Source organism: Brachyhypopomus gauderio, chromosome 6 (genome assembly GCF_052324685.1).
Source record: "Brachyhypopomus gauderio isolate BG-103 chromosome 6, BGAUD_0.2, whole genome shotgun sequence".
Taxonomy (NCBI): Eukaryota; Metazoa; Chordata; class Actinopteri; order Gymnotiformes; family Hypopomidae; genus Brachyhypopomus; species Brachyhypopomus gauderio.
The window spans coordinates 9,062,628-9,085,409 of NC_135216.1; the positions used below are offsets into that span (position 1 = coordinate 9,062,628).

The following is a 22,782-nucleotide window of genomic DNA, read 5'->3' on the forward strand; positions in this document are numbered from 1 at the left end:
TGTGTGTGTGTGTGTGCGTGTGTGTGTGCGTGTGTGTGTGTTTGTGTGTGCTTTCAAGCGGCTTGGGATAAACAGCATGCGCTTTGTGTGCACGCAGCTCAAGCTGTCAGCGGTACATTGTCACACCCCTCCAGATTAGGGCACTGGTGTACTGCTCCATTGTGTGTGTACAGTGCGGTGTTGTCTTTCAGCAACAATAGCAGTGATGTTGGGAAGCATAAAACTGGTGACAGAACACTGATCTCCACCTTACCCGCACTGATCAGGATTTCAGGCCCCCTCCTCTCTCTCCCTCTCTCTCCTTCCTGTCCCTGTGAGAGTTTCAAAGGCACAACATCTCATTGTATTTTATGTAAAAGTTGAACCAAAGCTCTCCACTAGAAATGTTTAGTACTGTTTTAATACAGGACATCACTTTGTGTCTATTTATATGATACATTTTGTCTATGTATAAAAGATGGATGGATGGATGGATGAATTCATGAATTCCAGATATTGACTTATCTGGAGCATTTGTATGGGATTATTTTATTACTGTACCTAAGGAACACTGCAATGCCTACACACCAATCTAATCATATCTTTAAAATAAGGATAGGAAAATATTGTTTTTCTTTGGTTAACATTTTTCTCCTGTGAAGAAAACCTAATGTCCCTACAACATCAAAGTTTTTTTCTTTTCACATTATCAAGTGGGTGATAAGCTAATCAACCATCCCCCCTTCTATGGCACACACACACACACACACACACACACACACACACACACACACACACACACACACACACACACACACACACACTAGTGACAATAACATTTGTGAGGTAAGGCCTGTGTGTCTGGTTCACAGCAGGAAAGGAGAATCCCATCATACCAAGCCAACCAACCCACTTCTGAGTTACTGGTTCCAGTGCTCAGAGAATCATGCCATGCACCACCACCCACACCACATACTAACCCCCCCCCCCCCCCCCCCCCCCCACCACCACAGCCACCATCACCCACACCACACACTAACCCCCACCACCACAGCCACCATCACCCACACCACACACTAACCCCACCACCACAACCACCATCACCCACACCACACACTAACCCCACCACCACAACCACCATCACCCACACCACACACTAACCCCACCACCACAACCACCATCACCCACACCACACACTAACCCCCCACCTCAGCCACCACAACCCACACCACATACTAACCCCACCACCACAGCCACCACCACCCACACCACATACTAACCCCACCACCACAGCCACCACCACCCACACCACATACTAACCCCCCCCACCACCCACACCACATACTAACCCCACCACCACAGCCACCACCACCCACACCACATACTAACCCCCCCCACCACCCACACCACATACTAACCCCACCACCACAGCCACCACCACCCACACCACATACTAACCCCACCACCACAGCCACCACCACCCACACCACATACTAACCCCACCACCACAGCCACCACCACCCACACCACATACTAACCCCCCCCACCACCCACACCACATACTAACCCCACCACCACAGCCACCACCACCCACACCACATACTAACCCCCCCCACCACCCACACCACATACTAACCCCACCACCACAGCCACCACCACCCACACCACATACTAACCCCCCCCCACCACATACTAACCCCACCACCACAGCCACCACCACCCACACCACATACTAACCCCCCCCCACTACCACAGCCACCATCACCCACACCACACACTAACCCCCACCACCACAACCACCATCACCCACACCACACACTAACCCCCACCACCACAACCACCATCACCCACACCACACACTAACCCCACCACCACAACCACCATCACCCACACCACACACTAACCCCCCACCTCAGCCACCACAACCCACAACTCACACTAACCCCCACCACCACAACCACCATCACCCACACCACACACTAACCCCACCACCACAGCCACCACCACCCACACTACACACTAACCCCCCCACCACAGCCACAACTATCCCTGTGTAGGTGGTCTGGTGCTGGCTGGTAGTTATGGAGGAAGAGAGAGCACTCTGGCAGAGTTTCCTTTGCTTGAGCGTTGTGCTGTTCTCTCTCTGACTCACACTCTGAGGCACGCTCTAGTGTGCCCCACCATTGGACTGATATATGTGTAGGTGTACATTTGTGTTTGTGTGTGTATCTGCAGCAGATTTTAGGATCTCGAGATCAACTAAAGTGTGAAATTGTGCTCTTGGCTGCTTACATATCATTTACATGTCTCCTGCATTTTCAGCAAATGTTTTGCACATATTGGGCAAAATTTTGCTTTGTCTGTTATTAATTGTATTAACAGTTAATGGTTGAGAGGAATGTTCTTCCAGTAAGTTCTAAAGCTCAAAGCTGATAACATGAAGTTGGGATTGTACAGTTGTACAGCCTCACTGCTGCAATAGAATGAATATTCCAGCTCCTCTTTCATTCCAATAAATCTCATCTACCTCTACCTCTCTCTATCTAGAACGTCTCATCTACCTCTCTCTATCCAGGATGAGTCTCTTACCTCTCTCTATCCAGGATGAGTCACTTACCTCTCTCTATCCAGAATGTCTCATCTACCTCTCTCTATCCAGAATGTCTCATCTACCTCTCTCTATCCAGAACGTCTCATCTACCTCTCTCTATCCAGAACGTCTCATCTACTTCTCTCTATCCAGAATGTCTCATCTACCTCTCTCTATCTAGAACGTCTCATCTACCTCTCTCTATCCAGGATGAGTCACCTACCTCTCTCTATCCAGAACATCTCATCTACCTCTCTCTATCCAGAACATCTCATCTACATTTCTCTATCCAGAATGTCTCATCTACTTCTCTCTATCCAGAGCGTCTCATCTACCTATCTCTATCCAGATCATCTCATCTACCTATCTTTATCTAGAATGTCTCATCTACCTATCTCTATCCAGAATATCTCATCTACTTCTCTTTATCTAGAACGTCTCATCTACCTCTCTCTATCCAGAATATCTTATCTACCTCTCTCTATCTAGAACATCTCATCTACCTCTCTCTATCCAGAATGTCTCATCTACCTCTCTCTATCTAGAACATCTCATCTACCTCTTTCTATCCAGAAAATATCATCTACCTCTCTCTATACAGAATGTCTCACCTACCTCTCTCTATTCAGAACATCCTCAGCTCACATATGAACTCGCAACTCACCACTATATGAACTCCAAGGTAGTCACCATACGTGATTGAATAAATATGCAAAATTGTGAAATACTTGTAAGATCTGGTCTGACTTGACTATGATGGGCACCAGAACAACTCTTTTAAAAGATTGTGGATTTAGTTTATGTTCTCTGGTTTTGTTAACTGTGATGCTGAATCCTGTACAAAGCTTGCTTTATAAATTCTCAAATGACTTTTTTGGCATGTAGTGTTCTACATAGAGCCACTTTAAAAATGTGATGTTCTCTGCTCTTTTGATCTCCCCTGTTCCAAATTAATTTTTCCAGAAACAAGGGCACTAAATATTGGATCCTGGCCAAGTGTGCTTCATCTACTGGATAATGATGAAAATAGTACCTGTAATAATGCTATGTGTGTATGTGCACGCATATGTGTGTGCACAGGTATGTGTGTGTGTGTGTGTGTGCGCGCGCCATAGTGCTGGGAAGCGTGTTGCTGTACAACATCTTAAATGAGGCGTGTAATGCCCTGTTGCGAAAGGGATGGAACTCCTGCTCTTATGAAAGATATATGAATGTCATTTGAAGCTTGTGCAGCATGGTGAACCCACAGATAACCAAGGCCAGAAAGATCTCCCTCCATTCTCTCTTCTTCCTCCGAGAAGCTCTGTCATGTGTAGTGGAAACAGGGACAGAAAGCAGGCGTTTTACTTACCGGCCCATTCTGCCCTGTGCAGCTCAGATGGCGATTTTTTAACTCCCAGTAGGAGAGTCACTTTTCTCTTTCTGTACTATCTAGATATCCACTGAGCTCTGTACAAAGAGCTATGTGCCACTGGCCCAGAGCAGTTTGATCACGACTGAAGATCAAAGGGGGGGGGGGGGGGGGGGGGGGGTCTTCACGTTCTCCTCACCCAGTGTGAGGTAGAAAGACTCTCCACGCGATAACACGGGTTCCTCCAGGGTGCGAAAGGGCTTGGTCTGTTCACAGCAGCCTCTAAGGTGTGGGTGAGAGTGAGCGGTGGTGTTGGGGTGGTGGTGTTGGGGTGGTGGCAGGTCTCCGAATCTCTTCATTTTGGGTCCCCGCTCCACCGCGTGTCTCGCCGCGGTGTCTCGCTGCGAGAAGTGATGTGAAGCCAGTGTTACACCAGATGGAAAGATCTCCCACTGTGCGACGGACACAAATGCTAGATAACTATGCAAATGGACCCTGTCCCCCTACTGCTAGGAGGTGGAATGAATATTAAACACCGAGCGAAAGAGGAGGGGTAGGAGCCAACTCTCCGGCAGCCCGTGGATGACTGTGGGGTGTGTGCTGGCAGAGAGAGGTGTTCATTCAGCACAGTCCGGTGCGACGGAGCCGTGTGAGATGATTAGGGTGTGATGGTGTGTGGCCATGTGTGGGTTGGAAGGACCTGGGGAGTGCCAGCCAAGCGTTGGCATGTGGGAGGCGTCTAGGAGCTGTGAACCACATGTCCTCAGTGTGGGTGGCACTTCCTGGCAGGTGGATTTCACCGCTTGAACATGGCCACCACCTCTCTCTCTTGGAGACACACCCCAGTGAGGAAAAGCATGGATGGATGGATGGATGCCAATGATAATGCATCTAACCTTTTCTCACTCAGTCACTGGTCACATGAATGTGTGTGTGTGTGTGTGTGTGTGTGTGTGTGTCTCTGTGCAGGGTGCCTGGCTACAGAGCATCTCCTCTGGTTCAAAGTGTCTGTGTCCAGCTTCTGGCTGGCAGGGAGCAGAGCTCTCACTGTTTCCTATTTTCCCTGGTAAATGCCAGCTTCAGCCTGGCACTGTAGGAGGGCACACCGGCCGAAGAGCAGAGGACATGGAGGAGAAATCTCATTACAGCTTTAGAAATGATTTTACACACATTTCTCTCTCTCTCTCTCTCTCTCTCTCTCTCTCTCTCTCTCTCTCTCTCTCCCTCCCCCTCCCTGTCAGTTTTTCCCTGGTGAGCAGTAGAGATGATAAGCTGTGGGAGATCTCCAGGCCCCCCCCCCACCCCTCTGCCCATCCTTATGTTTGCTGATCCTCCTCCCCGTGGCAGTCTCCAGCAGAGACTCAGATAGGTGCTAAGCAGAGCACAGAATCTTATCTGTGAATAAAACACATGCGTTGCAAGCTCTCGCTCCCCCTCAAATCGCTTCCTATGCACAAACAATGACCTTCCTGCGTCTGTCACTGCACACCGAGTTGCGAAATGCCCAGTCTGGTTCTGCAGAATTAATAATGTGGAGAGTCTTAATTGTTTTTCCGTTGAGATGGGAGAAAGGAGCGAATCGGTGGCATCATCGTACATCCACGAGCGCGCGGATGAGCTACGGATGATTCCGCTAATGAATTTTACAGAGCGTTCTATTGGTTTTCTCTGGGGGGGGGGGTTATGTGAAGTGCTGTGGGAAGCCATTTGTGAGTTTTGCACCTTCGCATGTGTGAGGCTTGCTGGCAGCCCTTCTGTGGCATGTTCGGAGATGAACTGTGGGGGGTGTGGACTCGTGGCTGGGGGATTTCGCTGTGCATGTGCCGGCGTGGAGGCGGGGCGTGCAGGTTGTGCGCTGGAGGCTGCTATCCGCGAGTGTGTGGAAAGGAGAGGAGCGGACTTACTGATGCCTGTGCCACCTTCTCTGGGCTGAAGGTCTGCTAGCCGGAGGTGGCATGCTGCTCTTCTCGCAACGATAAACTCGTATGTGTAAAGGATCGGTCAGAATATAGAGAAGAATGGCCATAAAATTAATATAATGCAATCACGGGGAGCTCACAAAAATAGGATCGGGATGTGAATGGTATAATGTATATGTCGCACGGTATTACTTTATCTTTTATTCTCCCCTTTTCTCACCTTTAGCACAATTGTCTCTCTTCTCTCCAGCCATTGCTCCACACCTGCTGTCTCTTCCTAATTCTTTCCTCATTCATTTTTAAAATCTCACAGATTTTAATACAGCACCACAGGATAGAAGCAATGGATGTGTCAATGCGTAATCACTTTACCCATTCTCTCTTTCTCTCTCACTCTGTATTGTCTGTTCCTTTTGGCAATAGATGGTGGGCATACTGCCCAATTCTGCATCCTGTTAAATTGTGCCCCTCCCTGGTGTCCTGTGGTCTGTGGATAACCACGTCACCCTGTGACATGCTCGTAAATTACTCCGAGCACCAGGATGGGTCTCTGGGAGAAGAGGTTTCTGCCCTCTCTGGGGAAAGATAATGTGTTACACCTCTAAACACATCACACCGCTCCCGTGATAGAGCACTGGTTAACACGATAAACCTCACCTCGCCTCACAGAGAGTGCTCACTTGCATGAACAATGAGTGAAGTTCTCATCTCTCCTTCCGGTCCCTTTCTGCCCCGAACAATCAAATCAATGTTAATTTCTCGGGAGAAGCTCGTGTTTACCTTAGCTAACCATGTGACAAAGTGCTCAGGGAAGGAGACAGAAATTACTGGCCACAAGATTATTTCAGTCAGCATCTTGTGTCTCCCATGTCGGAGAGATAAAAAAAGGGAGGAGAAATCACCAGCATGCCTTCCAGCTTCTGTTCTGAAAAGGTCAGTGCTTCATAGCTGACATAGCAATCTTCTTCTGTGGTGAGAGCCACGCTGGCTTCTTTCTTCTCCCTCCTCTGCTTCAGTGTGAAACCTGCACGGATGTGAGTGTGGATGCGCAGGCTGAGTCTCTCGTGTCCGGGCCAGTTTCTCGTGGTTAGTATTGATCTCCATCGACCGGGCGGGTGCGGCTATGGCTGGAGGCTAATTCTGTCCGCTGCTTCTTCCACTGACATTTTCATTGGCCTGCCTCGTCCTTATCGAGTGGGGCAATAAAGCAGTGCTTCAAACGGCCCCGCTTGCCCTGCCCCTGCTAAATAACCCCCCCACCCGGCCCGGCTCCTTTACGGCCTTGCTGCAGGAGCACTGAGACGGCAGTCTCGCAGAGACGTGGCGGCGAGGACAACGCTGCCAACACGGCCCTGCGTGTCTCAAAGACTCCACCGTGAGATCTCAGCCTGGAGCCGACATGAAAGAGGACTCTTTGTGTTCAGACTTCAGGCAGCAGTGATCATAAATATACATATTTTTTTACAAAACAAAAAGAAAAAATAGGAGACACTACAAGAAAGTCAAACTAGTCAGTAATATATGAAGATCCCGATGTTGTGTCTTTGGCGCTGTGATAGTCACTGAACTGGGATTACATGAGAACATGAGTGCATTCAGCAGCCTTTACACCACTGCACATGTTCCCATTTACTGTATCTTCTGGCCCTCTGACCTCTGACCTATAAAGGCAGTGTACTAGTGAAGCGGGTGAGAGAGGGGAGGAGCCAAGAGAGAGCCCTGCCCTTTCACTTTACACTGGCCAACCTTCCCGACACAGTCCTTCCACTGTCTGGCTCTGTTTGTGTCTCAGGGCCAGTTATAATTTTCCTCTCATTATGCCAACATCTCCTGCCTGTATCCATCACCAGCAGCAATCAGCTTGCCCCATCATACGAGGAACACTTCCCTCCCCTGAGTGCTTTATACCGTTCCTGAGAGTATAGGGATATTGATTCAGGCAATGATTGTTTGGTATGTCATGTATTTGCCTCCTAGTTGGTTTATTGTCTTAAGGGCATGTGTACCGATACCATTAATTGAACCCTCTAAATGGTGAATGGAAGTGCAATCAGAGTATTGGACAGAAGCATTGAGGACTGATGCGTGTCTGTTGAGAAGCTACACGAATCTTTTTCTGTCTAATTTGTTCTAATTTGCTTAACACATGGTAGCTTTAAACGAGACTGTTTGCCATTTCCAATGACCTTCAGGGCAAATTGATCGAGGTAATTTACATATTGAATAACCGGCGTTACTCAGAATCAGTGAAATGAGTAATTCTCCCCCTTGCTCTTTTCCCCAGGGCCCTGGGGTAGGTGTATGGGCAGTGAGTGTGGTCCAGGTGGGAGTCAGAGTCGAGCTGTGTGGTGTGCCCACTCGGAGGGCTGGACCACCCTCCACACCAACTGCCCTCAGAGCGAGCGGCCCGACAACCAGCAGGGATGCTTCCGCGTCTGCGACTGGCACAAGGAGCTTTACGACTGGCAGCTGGGCGCTTGGAACCAGTGCGTGCCCATCTCACTGCGCAAGCCCGGGGTGCCACGGCCAGCGGTGTGCACGCGAGGCGAAGAGGGCATTCAGACCCGCGAGGTGAGCTGTGTGCAGAAGGCGGACGGCGAGCCCGCCGACGACGCCATCTGCGAGTACTTTGAGCCCAAGCCACGCCTGGAGCAGGCCTGCCTCATCCCCTGCCCGCGGGACTGCGTCGTGTCCGAGTTCTCGCCATGGACCTCGTGCTCCAAGACCTGTGGCGAAGGCCTGCAGAACCGGCTGCGCTCCGTCCTGGCCCCGCCTCTGTTCGGGGGCTCCGGCTGCCCCAACCTGACGGAGTTCCGCACCTGCGAGCTGGCGGCCTGTGAGGGTGAGGAGAGCATGCACAGCCTAAGGGTGGGTTCCTGGGGGGCCTGCAACTTGGTGCCTTCAAGGCAGGCGCGGCAGGCGCCTCAAGAACACCCCGAACGTCTGGACAGACCTGATCGGCCCAAGCGTCCCGACAAGCCGAAACGTCCCGACAGACCAAAACGTCCAGACAGACCAGATCGCCCAAACAGACCAAATCGCCCAAACAGACTGAATCGCCCAGATAGACCGAAACGCCCAGACAGGCCGAAACGCCCAGACAGGCCGAAACGTCCAGACCGACCAAGACGCCCAGACCGGGCAGACCAACCTGACTACCAGACGAGGCAAGAGCGGCAGGCCAAACGGCGCAAAAACAAGGAGAACAAGGAGGCGAAAGGGGAGCGCGTGAGGCAGAGACAGAGGGACCGAGGCAGGGTGAAGGACCCAGAGACCCGAGAGCTCATCAAAAAGAAGCGCACAAGGAACCGCCTGAACCGCCAGGGAGGAAAGTTCTGGGACCTGCAGGTGGGCTACCAGACCAGGGAGGTGATGTGTGTGCACAGGAGTGGGAGCACTACAGCGCTGAGGTGGGTTGTACTGACTCTCTCTCCATCCTCTCACACCCTCCACCCACAGCGTGAACACCTCTGAGGTGCCATTGCACTTTTGCATAGTGTTTTTTTTTACTTATCATACACTAAGTCCATGTATTACATGTTTTCTGCGGGTTTAGAAAGGAGGCTCTCATGTGAAAACTGGGATTGTCTACAAAGAGCAAACAGAAGAAAATTGCTGAACTGGGAACTTAGATAAACCATTCACAGCAGACCTTGTTGATGTTAGTCCTGACCTCACCATGCTCCTCCCAAATTATTTACACCTTGTGTACTGCTGTCCATTTTCATTACAAGCTCATTGTAATGGCATTGTTCAAATTCATGTAAAAAATCCTAAAAATAAAATTAAAAAACATCACCACAGTCGACATATTGTCGAAGGGAATGTGAGATCAAAAAATTTTAATTGGAAAAGGCCTGTTATTTTACTACATAATTTCATGCTTCTTCAAGCCTTTCTTGGGAAGCATAAATTGTTCTTTATCCCACTAATTGCAGGCCATTGCAGCGGATGTATGGTTTGAGAATTTATTGATAACTTTTTGATAGCGTGTTTGTGTAGTAGTGGTAGTGAGGTAGTGTTTTTGTGGTAGTGGTAGAGCAGTAGTGTTTGTTTGGTAGTGGTAGAGAGGTACTGGTTGTGTTTGTGTGGTAGTTTGTGTGTTTGTGTGGTAGTGATAGAGAGGTAGTGGTAGTGTTTGTGTGGTAGTGGTAGAGTGATAGTGTTTGTGTGATAGTGGTAGAGTGATAGTGTTTGTTTGGTAGTGGTTGAGTGGTAGTGGTAGTGTTTGTGTGGTAGTGTGTGTGTTTGTGTGGTAGTGATAGAGAGGTAGTGGTAGTGTTTGTGTGGTAGTGGTAGAGTGATAGTGTTTCTATGATAGTGGTAGAGTGATAGTGTTTGTTTGGTAGTGGTTGAGTGGTAGTGGTAGTGTTTGTGTGGTAGTGATAGAGAGGTAGTGGTAGTGTTTGTGTTGTAGTGGTAGAGTGATAGTGTTTGTGTGATAGTGGTAGAGAGGTAGTGGTAGTGTTTGTGTGGTAGTGTGTGTGTTTGTGTGGTAGTGATAGAGAGGTAGTGGTAGTGTTTGTGTTGTAGTGGTAGAGTGATAGTGTTTGTGTGATAGTGGTAGAGAGGTAGTGGTAGTGTTTGTGTGGTAGTGTGTGTGTTTGTGTGGTAGTGGTAGAGTGATAGTCTTTGTGTGGTAGTGTGGTAGTGATAGTGTTTGTGTGGTAGTGGTGGAGAAGTAGTGTTTGTGTTGTAGTGGTAGAGTGATAGTGTTTGTGTGATAGTGGTAGAGAGGTAGTGGTAGTGTTTGTGTGGTAGTGTGTGTGTTTGTGTGGTAGTGGTAGAGTGATAGTCTTTGTGTGGTAGTGTGGTAGTGATAGTGTTTGTGTGGTAGTGGTAGAGAAGTAGTGTTTGTGTGGTAGTGGTAGAGTGATAGTGTTTGTGTGGTAGTGGGAGTAGTATTGTTTGTGTGGTAGTGATCGTGTTTGTGTGGTAGTGGTAGTGTTTGTGTGGTAGTGATTGTGTTTGTGTGGTAGTGGTAGAGTGGTAGTAGTAGTGTTTGTGTGGTAGTGGGAGTGGTAGTGTTTGTGTGGTAGTGGTAGTGTTTGTGTGGTAGTGATTGTGTTTGTGTGGTAGTGGTAGAGTGGTAGTAGTAGTGTTTGTGTGGTAGTGATAGTGTTTGTGTGGTAGTGTTTGTGCGATAGTGGTAGAGTGGTAGTAGTAGTGTTTGTGTGATAGTGATAGTGTTTGTGTGGTAGTGGTAGAGTGGTAGTAGTAGGGTTTTGGTTTGGTAGTAATAGTGTTTGTGTGGTAGTGTTTGTGTGATAGTGGTAGAGTGGTAGTAGTAGTGTTTGTGTGATAGTGATAGTGTTTGTGTGGTAGTGGTAGAGTGATAGTAGTAGTGTTTGTGTGATAGTGATAGTGTTTGTGTGGTAGTGTTTGTGTGATAGTGGTAGAGTGGTAGTAGTAGTGTTTGTGTGATAGTGATAGTGTTTGTGTGGTAGTGGTAGAGTGGTAGTAGTAGTGTTTGTGTGATAGTGATAGTGTTTGTGTGATAGTGGTAGAGTGGTAGTAGTAGTGTTTGTGTGATAGTGATAGTGTTTGTGTGGTAGTGGTAGAGTGGTAGTAGTAGTGTTTGTGTGATAGTGATAGTTTGTGTGGTAGTGGTAGAGTGGTAGTAGTAGTGTTTGTGTGGTAGTGATAGTGTTTGTGTGGTAGTGATAGTGTTTGTGTGGTAGTGGTAGAGTGGTAGTAGTAGTGTTTGTGTGGTAGTGGTAGAGTGGTAGTAGTAGTGTTTGTGTGGTAGTGATAGTGTTTGTGTGGTAGTGGTAGAGTGGTAGTAGTAGTGTTTGTGTGATAGTGATAGTGTTTGTGTGGTAGTGGTAGAGTGGTAGTAGTAGTGTTTGTGTGGTAGTGGTAGAGTGGTAGTAGTAGTGTTTGTGTGGTAGTGTTTGTGCGATAGTGGTAGAATGGTAGTAGTAGTGTTTGTGTGATAGTGATAGTGTTTGTGTGGTAGTGGTAGAGTGGTAGTAGTAGTGTTTGTGTGGTAGTGGTAGAGTGGTAGTAGTAGTGTTTGTGTGGTAGTGATAGTGTTTGTGTGGTAGTGATAGAGTGGTAGTAGTAGTGTTTGTGTGGTTGTGGTAGAGTGGTAGTAGTAGTGTTTGTGTGGTAGTGATAGTGTTTGTGTGGTAGTGATAGAGTGGTAGTAGTAGTGTTTGTGTGGTAGTGGTAGAGTGGTAGTAGTAGTGTTTGTGTGGTAGTGATAGTGTTTGTGTGGTAGTGGTAGAGTGGTAGTAGTAGTGTTTGTGTGGTAGTGATAGTGTTTGTGTGGTAGTGGTAGAGTGGTAGTAGTAGTGTTTGTGTGATAGTGATAGTGTTTGTGTGGTAGTGGTAGAGTGGTAGTAGTAGTGTTTGTGTGGTAGTGATAGTGTTTGTGTGGTAGTGGTAGAGTGGCAGCATTTGTGTGCTGGAGTATCACAGCCAGTACATTTTAGCTACTCACAGAAGACTGAAGGCCCCAAAGAGGCTTAGTTGACACTTAGTATTAATTACAGTAATGTGGTCTGTGCACAGGGTCAACTGTGTGTGTCTGTGTCTGGAGGGGTACAAAAGTCATGTTATGACTAATGGTCACATGCAAAGGGCAAGTCATGTTATCATCTTGGACAATGTGCTGGTACCTTATCCCTGCTTTCTTCAAAGAGAAAGTTTCACTGATGTACATGTACGTGTTGGTTTCTCCATAACTCTTCATCAGGTTATGGACTAATTTTGCTAGGTTCTTTGAAGGCTCTGCTAGCATTACATGTTTTTGAACCAACCAGCCGCCTGATTTCTACTGGGTAATTAGGACCCAGCAGAAAGTGAAATTCTGCCACCTGCATGTCTCACAAGACGAGCAGAGACGAGCATTCTTAATCACGCCACCCCGTATGCCAAGTAAGGCAGGGAACACGGGTTTTGATGCCTTTAATTAAAATTCATGAAAGTCATAAGTTGGTCCAGATTTGATATATCTAAATTGAACTGCAAACAGCTTCTTACAAAAATAGCTTGGAAAATAAGCTCAAAGAGTGAAATCCTGGCGAGAATGTGGGTCAGAGAGTAAGCAGCATTAAGATTTTTTATCTGTCGGGGGTATTCTGTGCAATCACAGTTTTGGGCAGGATTCCAGATTCCATTATGCTGCTGTTTTAATTCCAGCTTTGAGGAGATCGTGTTGATGCATTTTGGAGGGATACTGCCGGTGACATGTACCCTACATATGTGTTTCTCAACCCAGTCCTCACAACATACCTCTCAGCTGACATTCCTGCTATCTCACCACTCCATGGGCCTTGACCAAGCCACAAAAAACACAAAATACCTATCAAGGGTATGGGAGTTAGGTTAAACATGATGAACTGCTCAATTGACTCTAAGGACTAGATTGAGAAACACCGTCCTGATGTTTTATATCAGAGCCTATGAGAGTTCTCTAGTTACTCTCTGGAGTAACGGACTCTAGAAAGGTGGGCTACCGAATGAGAGCAGAACAAACTTAGTGAACGTAGTAAACGTGATGACTGCTAACATGCCTGTTCTTCTCGTCTGCAGCCATTGTGATGAGCAGACCCTTCCTGTGACATTTCAAGCCTGCGTGATCACCAAGGACTGTGAGGTGAGCCAGTGGTCGGACTGGTCGGCCTGCTCGAAGGAATGTTACGAGCCCAACGGACCCAAAGGCCAGCGGACTCGCACACGCCGCCTCCAGCAGTTCCACGTGGGCGGAGGTGCGGAGTGCCCCCACCTGGAGGAGACTGAACCATGCAGCCCTCAGGGCGATGGGATACTACCATGCACAGTGTAAGTCACGTGGGCCTTGCTGTTTCAATAAAGCCACAATTAAATTAGGCTGGCTCCATTAGCCCCCCCAAAAAAAGAGAGAAAGAAAATTAATGTCGATTTAAGCCAAGTGCAGCGGTTATATCACAGACATATTGTCTTCTCAGTGGGTTTATTGGTGCTGAATGGCTGCTACATGCTGAGGTATGTTTGGTGCTATAATAACAGCCGTTTGGCCTGGTGTTAACAGTGGGGAGAACAATAATAACCCTCTCTTCATGCTCGTCGTCTGTCGGGGGGCTTTTGTGCAGCTTGTGTGGTGAAAAACACAGATGGAGAGGTTCCTGGGGCGGAGGCGGGGTGGGGTGTGGAGGCAGGCCTGCTGGAGGAGGTGGAGGGAGGGGGGGGGGTTGTCGTGCTGGCACACCGCCAGCCAGGAAGCGGAAGGTGATGAATGGGGAGTGTCCAGGAGGACAGACCGGGCAGCGTCTCGTCCCGTCCCCAGCACAGATGGGCCGATCCGGGCTTCATCGTTCATCAGCACGCCCGTTCGGAATCCCCCAGCCCGTCTGGAGATGGGAAGGTGTGTCGGTCAGAGAAAAGGCCCAGCTGGTCACAGGTCTCGCTGAGGGAGGCAGTGAAGACCAACAGGGTGATGTCACCTCCCACACACACCTAGACAGCTCTGCTGAGAGCTCATTGTGCCGAATGTCGTGACCAAGACAAGAAATGACTCAAAGCTCAGGGTGTCTCACTTACCAATCTTGCGTTCACATTTGTTGTCTTAATGTCTTATGGTGAAGGAATGTATGAAGATAATCCTACCCTTTCTCACCTAATCCTTTTTCCACTAATAAGGAGATAAATATCTCCATTAGCAGGAAGTGATGGAGTATACAGAAGACAGACACATTTCACGTGTGTTTATTTAATCTAATCTACGAGTCGCTGTCAAGACAGACAGTAGGGCCCACACAGCACACAGGCAGGGTAATCATAGGTACAGTCAAAATCACAAAACAATAAGACACACCGGCCTAAAACCAGATCAAACATAAAACTAGATGGTAGCTCAGAATTGCTCAGAAAACTGGTAAGAACATTTTAGAAGGCAGCTGGCAGTGTGTGTATATACGCACTGATGAGTCCACGGTGAGTTACAGGTGCAGAGCCAGAGGGGAACAGCATAACGAGAGTGGAGTGTCCCACACAAAAGCTTCTATGACAGGAGACATGCAGGCTTTGGCCACTGAGACTCAATCTATCTTGATTCCTAACCCAGTCCACATTTTTGTAATCACTGAACAACAGATGTGTTCGCACTGTCCTTTCTTTCTGGGAATGCACTTTTGATCTTTTTAACTGAAACGTCTGAATATTCCCCCATTTTATGCTGAAGCAAATAACAAATGTATGTATCTCAGGATTGCATGTATTGTGTACACACACCTGGGCACGTTGTGTAGTTTTTGTGAGGTCCCATGCTGCCCACATCTCCACCCGTGCTCCCTGAAGCTTATCCGCAGGGTTTTGTTCAATGGGGCCCATCTGCACAGGGCAAGCAGAGGTCAGCTGTTTAGATGCCGGCCTTCAAAGATCTCCCACACACGGCGTCTCCCCATCCCACAGCCACACATCACTGTTCATGATCTGATTGTCATTATCCCTTCATTTAGGCAGAACTCATTTGGTGATGTCATTAACAGCTGTGACAGCAGGAGTCGGAATGAAAACCTAAATCATTTTGGCTTGCATATTTCAGGGACGCATTCATTTGAACGAATTAAATAAAGCATCCAGAGCCAGAGTTTGTTTTTATATTGTTCCCCCTTTTGCCGTCTAATAATCTCATAGAAGTTTTTTTTTTTTTTTTTTATGCTGCGGGCGATTCTCCCCGGGCTCTGACAAACGATTATGATGAAAAATACACGCAGCTTATCCAAGCGTAAAAATATCAGAGAGCGCGCAATAAAAATTTCTCCCATTAAAAATGAGCGAGGTGTCTCTCTAATTTTGTCCCCCCTGGAAGATGCGGCTCTCTCGTTTGTTTGCAGTTCCTCTGCGTGAATCACGCTCGGCTGTTACGATCAATCAAAACGGGCGCGGCCCGGGCACCAGACGTGCCACGGCGCCGCAATAAAGTCGTGACTTAAACTCGGTGCCTGATTCGAGTGTTGCGCTGAGCTAGTCCACTTTAGAACTGCTGGGTTGTTCTTTCATATCTACTGTGGGGACTGAGACCAGGGGACGGCAAAATCCCCCAGTGTTGGATTTACACCTAGTGCTCAAGTGTCAGATTTTTGCTCCAGGTGATGGTTAGGAGAAGTAAATGAGATCACGGAAAGTGCTCTCTCTCTCTCTCTCTCTCTCTCTCTCTCTCTCGCTGCCTCTGCACAGGTACACCTGGAGGACCACGGAGTGGAGCGAGTGCAGGGTGGACGTGCTCCTCAGCCAGCAGGACCGGCGTCGGGGCAACCAGACGGGCCTGTGCGGAGGAGGGATACAGAACAGGGAGGTGTACTGCGTCCAGGCTCTCTCTGACTTCTCGTCCAGTCTCGGCTCCCTCAAGAGCAAAGAAGGTATTCCTCAACACCCCACCCCAACCGCAACCGGGCGAGCGCAGGGAATGACGACAGACACTGGCTTGATCACAGATCATAGATGGTTCTGGAATGCAGGAGGGCCTGACAACTCGTCGTGTAGACGCCCGCTGTTCGGTCCGCCCCTCCCCACCTCCCGTTCCCAGGTGGCTAAGGCTGTCGGCTGTGCTTGGTACTCCTGGCAGGCGTTCTGGTGCGGTGGGCAGGCTCGCCTCCCCCAGTTCTGTTGGTACTGCCCATTAGGATGGCGGTGGCCTGTCAGGAGCCCGTCTGTCTCGGCTCGCGTAGAACGCACAGGCGGAAAAGAAAATGGAAATGAGAGAGAAGTTATCTTCAGTGCACTTTTCAGATCAAGCCTTTTCGTGTAAATGTGGAATTGGCGGTTCTGGAAGCGTATCATTTCCTTCTACGTGTCATTTGATTCTGGGTTCTAAGGATAATTAAGGAAGATGATGCGTGCATACTGATGACTTTTGTGCTTTCTTATTTTAGTGCCAAAAAACGCAATAAACAGAAGGTAGACACACACACACACACACACACACACACACACACACACACACACTCATGTAGTGTGACGTGACATGGCCAGAGAGGTCCCTGTAAGCCCATGCTGGGTCTTAAAGCTGGTAGCACGCCCGTACTCCTCCTCAGACTGACACGCCAAGTCCCCTACCATCTGTTCCGAACGCTGATCTGGTGACCTCTTACAGGACCCATTCAGACTCTCACAGCTGCTTCCCCTCCGTGAGCCAGTGCAGGTTCCTTCAGAGGGACTGAGAGGACACCACTTGAACAGAAGAGCTCTGTTCAAGAAGGAACGCGTCCGTGATCTGTACCTCTCCACTGGGTGGCGCCTGCCCCGACGGACACAGCAGGGCGTCTGTTGCCCGGGACGTGAGCAGGTGGCGAGGGTTGGGCAGTGCCGCCCCCCCTCAGCGAGGTGACAGTTGTGGCTTGTTGATGAGACACAGCAAGCATGAGGGACACACACACACACACACACACACACACACACTCATTGGTTTTCCTCCCCTTATGTTATGGGGGGGGGTTCCCCTTCAGCATCTTGAGATCCTGCATGCCTCTTTTACCCTCACCCTCCGATATGACCCTTCCTCGTCTCCATTATCTTTAGCTTGAAGATGTAATACCACTCAGGTTCTTTGGAACATCGGGGAAGGGTCAGCGTGTAATTGACCATGTCAGGGTAATGCTCTCTGCTGATTTATCCACAGATCTTTATATTAATGCGAAGCAATTAGGGACTGCAGGTCCACAAAACACAGCGTGTTTTATGCCAAATCAATCCGATCATTTCTTGTCACAGACGACGTCTAAATCCCCTAGTAGGCGAATCCCTCCACGATTCGCACCGCATTATTTGAAATACTCGGAAGACTCGATAATAAGTCGTGATCCATATAAGTATTGTTGCCATGGGGATATAAAAGCTTTGTTTAGAACCCTGAATCTGATTCAGGATTCCAAAGATCACATTATGAATGCATAAAATTGCACTGGGAAGCAGTTGTGCTTTTTACATTTCAAAAGCAGCTCGCAGCGCTTCGCTCCGTCAGTGGAGATGGCGTCCCCTCCTGCCGGCCCGCCCTGCCGCTCACGCTGGGTGCAGCTTGCGGAGGCGAGGGGAACGGGGTAGATTTCCTCTCTCGGCAGGGGGGCTGCAGATTGCCAGACGGCGGGAGAAAAGCAGGCGGCGTCTCCGTCTTTATCCATTAACACGGCTCAGCTCGCGGGGAGCCGGCGCGCGAGAACGCGAGGCGGTGTTTGAGCAACGGCGCCGCTGATGTTCGATAGTTCCACCCTGGCTGTGTTTCCCCCCTGACTGTAATCGAAGGGGCACCCCGTCGAGGGGCCCGCACTGTTACACCACCGTTCGGATCTCCATGGCGGATGAGTTATTGATGATGATGCCGCTGATGATGATGGTGGTCCTGCAAAGACACCGGCGCCTGGGGGCAAGAGGCTGATGGGACAGTGACACCCTAATTAGGCTGGAGGAGTGCTAGGTGGGCAAAGACCGAACCATCTGGACTCGGTGCGAGCGATGTTCCACCTGAACAAGGTCAGGCTCATTAATCAGGCTGAGTTAATGGGCGGCAGGGCAGGGGGGCCCTCAGAGTGACACGGGGGGACCAGAGACAGGCCTTTGTCCATCGGAATGCAACACAATCACACGCTTGAGAAGCGAGGACACAGAAGACGCTGGATTACTGGACATGAAATAATGCATTTGTCCCCGAGCTTATTTGTTCCACTGTCTCTTTAGCAGACTAACAATGGGAGGCCATTGCTGTCAGTGTTATCAAGGAACACCGATGAGTTCAGTTTGAATTTGATGTGATAACTGGATTGCAGATCATAGCTCCAGTTCATTTGAAAGCACTTTAAAACTCACTAAACAACCTCAGTCTATCAATCTCTTAGATTACCTTTATGAATATGGCTGTAGCAATTTTCAGAGATTTTCAAGAGTTGTAGGAATTAAAAATCGTACTGTAAGTTAATTTCACACATCTTACCACCCAGCCTCTCCAAAACTTACACACAGGCACACACACACACACACACACACACACACACACACACACACACACACACACACACACACACACACACACACACCTTTTTACAAGCATCTCCATCAAGGCACACACCTTTTGGTCACAGAGCAATTTGCATGTGAATGAAGTCAGGATCTGTCATGGGGAGATCCATCAGAGCTGTGACCTTGCAGAAAGTCACCTACTGTGCTGTGTGCTTTCTACAAACACACACACACACACACACACACACACACACACACACACACACACACACACACACAAAGAGGGAGAGAGAAAGGAAGCTATAAATGAAATGGAAAAAAAATATGGACCTAAAGTATATTTAGAAAAAACTGGAATGAGGTGAGGGTGTATCTGGAGATAGAAATAATAAAAGAAACTGTATTAAAACTGCAGTCATACATTCTGCTTGTTAATTCCAGTGAGTCATCATGGAGGATTCATAGTTATTGTTTAATGTGTACCTTAAGAAATGAGAAAACTTGACTTATTACTGCATTGCATCATGTCTCGAAGTACACTGTAAAACATGACTAATCTATCCATCATACACAGAGATCAAAGCATCTGTAGCGTAGAACCTCTGAACCAGCTCTAGCTTCGTGTACATGGCATTTCTCCACAGGTTCTCGGCCGGTGGACAGTGACCTGTGTGTGGGGCCTCCTCCCAACACCACTCAGCTGTGTCACATCCCGTGTCCGGTGGAGTGCGAGGTCTCATCCTGGAGTGCCTGGGGACCCTGCACGTTCGAGACCTGCCAGGACCAGAGCTCCAAGAAAGGTGAAACTGGAGCTATACCGTCTTTACGCTCTACTGTAACGTCCTGCACCGTACCAGTGCACTCATCCACTAGGGTTCTAGGCATCTAGGGTTCTAGGGTTGGTTCTTTCTTTAAACATCAAGCATCTCGTGCCTCATCATGGGCTCCTCGAGCTGTGTCACCTTCATTGTCTGCACTGTGGGCTTATCAGAATCTGCGCGTCCCCGAATGCCTGCAGGCTACCAGACAGAGATTAAGGGTTAAAGCGGTATAAAAACCCTTTTGTGTGTCTTTTATAGAGAGACGACTTGTGATTGACAAACAGCGAGGTAAGAAAATAAAAGCAGCTCGCTTCCCCGTATCCGGCGCTCACAGTCAGGGCTGGTCTGGTGATGAGTCTGCCACGCTGTGCGCCTGCCTCGTTCATCACGCCGTCGACAGCGACCTGTACAGCGGTTAATGCGTATTGACTCTCCCCTAATGAAGCGACTCAAATGGATAGAACTGGAACAAATTCTCCGCCGTGTATTTTAACGATGGATTCCCCTCCCCCGTATCCATCTCGCGTGTTCCTCTTCCGATGTTCGCGCTCCCAAGCGTACGCCGGGCGCATACGGGAGGCGGCACGCTCCGGCGCTCGCGTAAAGATGTGCGTTCATCACTCCAGACGCCGCGGGCGGAGTGACTGGGTGCGGGGCGCTCCGTCTTTTTCGGGCTTGTACACGTGTGTAGAACTGGGATCTCGGAGCATCAGGCACTTTGGTGGGTCTCGGGCGTTATAACTGTGGTAACCTTCTTTTGGAGGGATCCGTATTTGTTTTTGAGACACACACAAACACATACACACACAAAGACTACACATGACACACCCTCAGGTTCTCTAGATCTGTTCAATAGCACAAGTCTCCTCTCCATCTCTTCATTTTCCCCAACACAATGACCTCTGTTTAGAACACGAGGCTGAAAAAATGCCAGTGGGGAGGAAAGTGCAGAAATAATCAGAGAGGACACTTTGGCCATCTTGGTCATGCAGAGCCATTCTGACCCCCTCTGGTCTCTCTTATCAGCGTTAGACAGCAGTGGGGATTAGACTCAGGATCTGGAGACCTGGGGGTGGTGGCTTACTGCGGTGACCTTCGGACAGTTCCAGGATCAGCCCCCGTACCCTACACTCCAAGGCTGTAGTGTATTAAGGATTTACTAAACGCGTTAGTCTCCTTGGAGGAAGGCTGTAATGAGTGAAGAATAATAACAATTATGTTTAGCAGTTCCAGTAATTTCCTTTGTCTTCTCTGCCTAATGGGCTGTGGTGTTAAATGTGGTATAAACGCGGGACGGCTAATGAGGCGTTCTTCCTCTGTGCTTACGGCAGGATTCAAACTGAGGAAGAGGAGGGTTCTGAACGAGCCGACGGGTGGTGCTGGAAACTGCCCCCACCTGATGGAGGCTATACCCTGCGAGGAACCCAGCTGCTACGACTGGCTGCTGGTGAAACTGGAGGAATGTGTTCCTGATAATGACAGAGAGTGTGGGCCCGGTACTCAGAACCCACAAGTTCAGTGCATCAGCAGCGACGGTGAGTGTTTTAGAGCAGGTAAAGTAAAGGGATGGTTTCAGGACCCAGTGACTACAGCTAGTGTTCTGTTCAGGTGTTGTAAGTCGGTCCGTAGAAATGAATCATTTAAATGAAATGGCGTTCTATATGACCCCAGCAGGGCTCGTGTTTGTGAATGAAATGCGGTGACAAACCCAGACTGTTCAGTTCCCGAACAGATTAATGTGCTCATGAACTCCATCCATAGGCCCTTTGTTCTGCACTGCTGCCCAATGGGATAATTGCTGTTTTTATTGTAGCTGCTGGTAGTCGCCCTCTTTGTTCGAGTGGCTAAAGGGGGTTGGTGTGTGTGTGTGTGTGGGGGGGCTTCAGAGTGTTGAGCAGAGTGCTCGTTGGCTTGCACCACTCTACACCCCACGCCTCATGTGTGACTGAAGCAGCCTCAGTTGTGCAGCCTGCTTTCTAACTGGCCCAAAGGCTCTGGGCATTTCACCAGCGTCCGGTCATTATGGGGCTGAATGAATAGCTACGAGGCAGTGTGACTGAGCTACACAGGCACCATCTGTGAGATCAGAAGAACACATGCTTTACCTAGGGACAGACACACACCTATAACTGTGACAAACAGCTTACAGCACAGTCATCCATGGACGAGGGCATGATTTTCAGTAGCTCACACTGAACAGTGGCACAGAAGACGGATAGATATTTACTCAATCCATATTCTCAAACTCCTCCCAACCTCTACAACCATCACTGCCACCAATGCCCCCGTGCCCGACAAACACACACACACACACACACACACACACACACACACACACACACACACACACACACACACACACACACACACACACACACACACACACACACACACACACACACACACACACAAGCTCAGTGATAATAGCAAGTGGGCATAAATATTACAAGACAGCCTCCAGGGCGTTATCCTGCAGGTGTTTAGTGATAGATTTCTCAGCCTTATTCACATTTAATAATGTGTGTTCAACAGCACCTCTCCACAGTAAACATGGAGAGCAGAAAGGAGGTCCTCTCTCATATGCGTTGAGCCCTGCTTCGCTTCTCTCTTAGAGCTCAGCTTTGAGCGCATCTCGGGGAAGTCAGGCAACCCGACATGTTGCACTAATGCATTTTTAATGGGATTTGGTAGATAGATGTTTTGGCCGGCTTCATGAAAGACCAGTGGGAGGGAGAGGGAGAAATTTATTGCAGTTTAATTGCAATTCTAATTCAACCAATCTAATTAATATCATCTCATACTGAATAGAGCATAGCTGATTGAATGATTCAACAAAAGAGAAAAAATTAATTTTGAATGACTGAGACAGGAGGGTATAAATGTATTGTACTTGAATAGATTGATTCAGTACAATTTATCAGAAAGAATTGACCTTAGATAATGGTGAATGTGAAGAAGGAAGATGATTATCACTCCGGTGGGCTAGGAATGCCAGGTCTGTGACGTCTTTGTCTGTGGTTCTTCTGGAAAAAATGTCTCGCTGAGACAGGGACGCATTAATGAATGAATTCTAAGTTGGTGCATTGTGGTTGAGCTTCACATCTGCAGATATCTCTGCTTGTTTAAGTGAATTTTGATGTGCGGACATAGCAATTACCAGGGAATCCGACCTCAGCATGCACAGAG

General features: G+C 48.6%; 1 protein-coding gene across 1 annotated transcript in view; it reads left to right on the forward strand.

Moving 5' to 3' along the window:
- thsd7aa (thrombospondin, type I, domain containing 7Aa) overlaps positions 1–22,782 on the forward strand; it is a 79,938-nt gene that overhangs the window by 25,371 nt on the left and 31,785 nt on the right. The window contains exons 2-6 of the mRNA XM_077008519.1: positions 8,124–9,249; positions 13,379–13,627; positions 16,004–16,185; positions 19,420–19,575; positions 20,928–21,131. Coding sequence (XP_076864634.1) covers positions 8,124–9,249; positions 13,379–13,627; positions 16,004–16,185; positions 19,420–19,575; positions 20,928–21,131 — 1,917 coding nt within the window. The remainder of the gene's footprint in view (positions 1–8,123; positions 9,250–13,378; positions 13,628–16,003; positions 16,186–19,419; positions 19,576–20,927; positions 21,132–22,782) is intronic.